The following is a 5,666-nucleotide window of genomic DNA, read 5'->3' on the forward strand; positions in this document are numbered from 1 at the left end:
GGTCGGCTATGTCTTACCTCGTCGACCTTATGGAACTTTCCATTTCGCTCCGATTCTAGATGGCTTTGCTGTTGTTGGGGTGGATGAAGTCATGAAAGGATTTGAGGGACTGGAGCTTGAATACCCTATAGGTGAAGGGGAGAATCATCTGGAAAATTCCTTAAGGACTACCATTGTATGGAGAAAGGAAAACATCGTGCTTCCAAACTAGACGCCGCCTAAGCAAACACAGTCGGAGGAGGCCCCTCACCAGATTCCTCACAGTCCAGCTCTACCTCCGCTGCCTCAGCCATCTCCGCCGCGTCAGCTGTCTCTGCCGCCTCAGTGGACTCCGGCGGAGGAGGCCCCTGAGCAGAATCCTCCTCCGCCCTAGCTGTCTCCGCCATGCCAGTCGACTCGGCCTCCTTCGCTGCGTCAGCTGACTCCTCCTCCTCCGCCGCCTCAGCAATGGCGGAAGAGAGCCGCCCCTGCTCTGGCGGCTAGCAGCAGTACAACAACAAAGAAATCTAGAGCAGGTACAAGCGTCAAGAAGGCTCCTGCCAAGTTACCATATGACATGACTGTCGAGGAAAACAACGGCATCGTGGCTACCGATGTGAAACGCAAGGTTGCACTGAAACGTCCACCTCCAAAGGAGAAAATAGATCCGATAAAAGCGAAGCGCTGTCTGGATGCCCTTAGGCGACCACCACCGCTTCCGCCGCTATCACACTATGATCGCTATATTGAAAAGACATTTGTTCAAGTGAAGCGGTCTGGATGTAATAGTGGTGCAAAAAGTGGGAAAACAATTCCCTAGCTCGGCGAACAGGAAAAGCAATCGTGCCCCCGCGCAAGGTGTTTACCGATATCGCTAATGATCCGGGGGTAGCGGCCGGTGGTCTTGGTATCACTCTTGCAGATTACTTAAGGGATGATGTACAATTCAAAATGGCTGAGGTAGAAGCCTTTAGATATGAGCACGGGAAGCCTCTCATCAAACCTGAGCAGCTGCCTCATCTATCAGCGATGATGCGAAGATTGCATGACTGGTACTTGAAAACCGGTAAGGATGGGACTGACATTATCTACACGGGAATTAAAGATGAGCACTACTTCAATGGGGAGTCGAGGTGTTGTACATTGAATTTGAAGAATTATTTCAGTTATATAATCAAGATGCCATTGACAAAACGCTCGTCAGTTGCTATTGTCTGTAAATATTATTTCAGTAATTAAGTCTCTAGCTCAGCTCGTTCATTACATGTATATTTATCCTCAATATATTATGCAGATTGAAGATCCTCGAATGCAAAAGAGGACAAATCTATGACATTGGGTTCATTAACCCAAATGTTGTAAATGAGTATACGGTAGAAAATAACCTCGGCGAAAACAAGGAAAACTTGCTAAACCCGTTACTTTGACAACAAAACAGAAGGGAAATACTATTTCCTTACAACTTCAAGTGAGTGTTACTGTCTTGTGCATATTATATTTCCTTGCGAAGGGTAAACACAAAAAGAAAATGAGGAAACACAATATGAAACCCCTAAACCCTCCAAAACCCATAACCCCTCCTAAAAAACAAAAAGCCCAGTGCTTCGCACGTGCTGACGAGTGGCTGCCTGTTAGTCCCGGTTGGTGTCACAAACCAGGACTAAAGATCCTCCTGCCTCGGCGCCCCGCAGCGGCCACCTGGAGCATCTTTAGTCCTGGTTCATAGCATGACCGGGACTAAAAGTGGAGGGTATTAGTGCTGATTGTTTAGTCCCGGTTGCAGAACCGGGACTAAAGGGCCTCTGGAACCGAGACTGATGGCCCATTTCCTACTAGTGCACGCACCACCTAGGGGCTCGACTTCCGCCATGACCTCAACATGCACCTTACTGTCCGCCATCGATACAACTCTCGAAGGCGCGAAAAAATTTGTTGGCACACGGAATGAGAATTCTCAAAAAAAAATCTTTGTTGTTTGAAAAGATATGACGCGTCGTAGGAGATGATGAGATACTTTTGTTGATACTTTTTCTTTGATTAACCTACAAATGTCTTTATCATATCCAAGGCTACAATTACATACTTCCTTCTTACACGGGAGTCAAAATTTCAGTAATAGATGACAAAACAGATTTATTGTGGTAGTTGCGAAATATTACCTCCGTTCGGAAATAGGTGATGGGGTTTTAGTTTAAATTTGAACTAGAACCATCACACCTATTTCCAAATGGATGGAGTATAATTTTCAGCTCCAACAGTAACAATGAAGATACCATCTTCAATAAATATTGGATATGATATGCTGCAGCTCCATATATCTGGACATGAACTCAAAAGAATTCATGATCATCCTCAGCAAAAATAATAATTCTATACCTTTGCTACAAACCTCATTTAACTACTAATTTTGCTGACAACAATATAAACTTTATACGTTACAGCCATAAACATAAACTTTACAGCAATTTTTTCCTGGTCTTGCAGTTTTATTCTTCCATGAACTGTACCTCGCCCAAAAGTTCAGCCAAATGTAATTATTATTTTTACAGATGTGTGGATGGCATCTAGAACACGTAATACTTGCTTCAAGAGAGATAGTACTTAACACTTTAGCGTGTACAATTTATGCACCAATATATATAGCAATGCAACATTTTCAATATCTGAAACCTATCCACCCAGATATATATCTTTCAGATCAGATCAGTGAGAAGTGTACATATTATGGATGTAGATGTAAATTATACGTTATAATTTGGGCTAAGATAACATAGAGGAAGGAAATAGAAAGGGGGCCTAGCAGATGGGGTTGGACTTTAAGCACCCCGATCGAAAAATCACACGAAAGACATAGAGGAAGGAAATCTTACGATCCCACCAAGTCCAGTTTATGGTACTATCAAGAGTGAGCAATTCATCTAAAAGAATGGCACTTCTTTCAGTTGATTTTTTTTATTATGGATTTGTTTATGACTGACTTTGGTTTTTCTATGCTGAATTACGGCGACTATTTGATGCTGGTTTTTTTCTTTCGCATTGATCGTACAAAGGGATGGGATATGGTAGCTATTACGACGAGGATGACACACTCTCCCCTTTAATAGTAAAGATAGGCACAATTATGCAAGTGAATTTCTAAAAAGTTTCAAATAAAAATTTAAACATTGTTTATGAAACAAAAAACAACAAAATCAAGGATTTGTCCTTTTGGTTTATCAAGCTTGGTGTCCAAGTTTGAACTGAAATTTTGCAGCATAATCTATACATATTGTGACTAGCTAGGGGCTGATTTTCTTTCCAGAACCTTTCATGACTTTCTGATGAGTAAAGGTTAACGTTACCACCCTACAAAGAAAAAACAAGGTTAATGTTACCAAAACAAGACTGACATCATGTTTAGTCTTATTTCAACATATATATCGAGTAATCCATATAACCACTAATAATGACATATATAAAGAGCCTGAGCAGATGACAATGCAAAAAATATAGGACAAAAGAGATGAGTTTCACCTTAATTCTCAGCATGACATTTGATGGATTCAAACCAATTCGATGAACATTCTAAGCACCTCACCCCGTATGCTAGCACGGTCCAACTCTGCCTTGATCTCCAAAACCCGTTGTTTCTTCACTTTGGCATTCAGTTGGCCGGCTTTAGCATCATCAATAAACTCAAACGCCCTCTTTAGAGGGCCCTGCCCATCGGCGTCGATCTTCTCCACTGCCAGAGCAAGGTGAGGGTATATATCCTGGAGCTCCTCAAAGTCCCTGCGGACACGTGGTCCTGGCGCATGATTAGTGTTGCCCTTCTTCTTCTTTCCGCCATTGGTCAACGGTGGTGAATCACCCCAAATTTTGTTGGAGATCTCGTACTTCCGGAGGACATCGGCGCCGCCACGCAGTGGTGCTCCGGAAGCAATAGTGGCCCGCATAGAACGGTACTTATCCCTCATGCGGCAGACCTTCTCGTAAATCTCTGATTTTGTGAACTCCTCCTTGTCAACAATGAGTCCGTGGAGGACATCGCACAGCTGGGAGCGACCTGGAGGAGAACCATGGGTTTTGACGTGGACGGCGAGGCCCTCGAGGATGCGAACCTCGTCTTGTGCAGACCAAACACGAACATATGCGCCTGGTTTTCCTCCCTTCCTCCCGGCTCGGTGAGGCCTTTTCTTCTCCTCCACAGCAACGACATCCATGGCAGCGGGTCCCAGCGAAGAATCGGAGAACAACGACTCTTCATCTTCATTTTCCTTCTGGAAGGGGTCGTTCATATAGGAGCCGGACCCCTCCTCTTCGTCGGTGGAGGAGCCGGACCCTTCTTCTTCGTCGGTGGAGGAGCCGAACACTTCTTCGTTGGTGGAGGGGCCGTTCGTGATGCCGGGTGCTCCGGCGAGCGGCTGCTGCGAGTGTTTGCCCTCCTCCATCCCCTCTCCGGCCGTCTCGTGCTCGTGCGCCAGGGACACGTTATTGAGCGGCGAGTGTGGAAGATTGGTGGGGTTGGAGGGCAACTGCGATTGAGGAATCATCGACAGCGACATCAATGGTATTTCCTCTTCGGGAGGGATTCGCGGAAGAGTTGTTGAGATGGATGTTGGGAAGGGCTCGCCATGATCGGAGGAGGGGAAGAGCTGGTGCCATGAGCGGCGAGCAGAGGAACGCTTTGGACTCATCGCCAATTGATTTCGGTGTGCTGATTGGGTGAAGATGAAATAGACTTCCTACGTGTATATTAGACTAAGAGATGATTATACTCTCGAAAAAAAAAGACTAAGAGATGATTTAGGAAACATCTAAAAAAAAGATGAATTAGGAAAGTACGTAGCAAAGAAAGAAAGTGCAATTATATCATTTTTTACCAAATAGGCCTTGCAATTATTCATGCATGTCCGCATGTATACACATACCAGGTCGATCGAGCGAGGGCAAGTGATCGCATTGACCAAAAGTTGCACCGGATGAAGAGGTACAAATATATTCTATAGCTAACCAAATCAGGTGGGCGGTGATTTGGCAGTATCTTCCTTTTTGCGTGGCAAATTAAGCATGATCAATGGGATGACAAATTAAGCTAGTATGTTATCTTTGCCTCAATATAAGAGGATCATACGAAACATATCTTGTAAAACAAATACGTAGACAAAATAAGATTATATTTTAGTTATAAAGCTTAAAATTTTCTGCCATTACTTAAACTGACCGAATATGTATGTGCCCGTGATTGATCTTCTTTATTGGGTTAACAAAGATAACAAATTAATTGCTATTTATTTTTACGGACCGTAAATTTATTGTTATTTATTGGATTATCAAAGATGTCTCATCTGTATCAGATTCTCTCATCACGGTCAACAATGACAACGTGTGGGCCAAGACGGTGCCCAGAGCCCACTGAACGGGTTTGCTTCATCCTGTTTCTTCTCCGGAGGCTAGGGTTTCCAATCAGCCCATTTTTTCAAGGTTTGCTACACTTTTAATTATAGTTTGCAACTCCACCATCTCACTACATGAAAAACGCACTCTACCGAGTATTACCGTGTAAGCCGAATGTCAAAACATAGGTACTCAGCTTACATACATCTAAGCCGAGTTAGCTAAATAATGCTCACAGCAAAAAGGCCCTACTCGGCTTACACGAACATATGCCGGGAGCAGGACGAAAAGGTCTCGGCTTACAGGACATA

At 43.9% G+C, this 5,666-nt stretch overlaps 1 protein-coding gene across 1 annotated transcript; it reads right to left on the reverse strand.

The window, feature by feature from the left end:
- Window positions 1-218: 218 nt before the first annotated feature.
- LOC123120146 (uncharacterized) lies at window positions 219-4,656 on the reverse strand. The gene is made up of 2 exons (XM_044540157.1): window positions 3,552-4,656; window positions 219-479 (listed from the first exon to the last, which is right to left on the reverse strand). Exons 1-2 carry the CDS (start codon window positions 4,653-4,655, stop codon window positions 219-221), a joined length of 1,365 nt encoding a protein of 454 aa, XP_044396092.1. The 5' UTR covers window position 4,656.
- Window positions 4,657-5,666: the final 1,010 nt, after the last annotated feature.

Source organism: Triticum aestivum, chromosome 5D (assembly GCF_018294505.1).
Source record: "Triticum aestivum cultivar Chinese Spring chromosome 5D, IWGSC CS RefSeq v2.1, whole genome shotgun sequence".
In the NCBI taxonomy this organism is placed as follows: Eukaryota; Viridiplantae; Streptophyta; class Magnoliopsida; order Poales; family Poaceae; genus Triticum; species Triticum aestivum.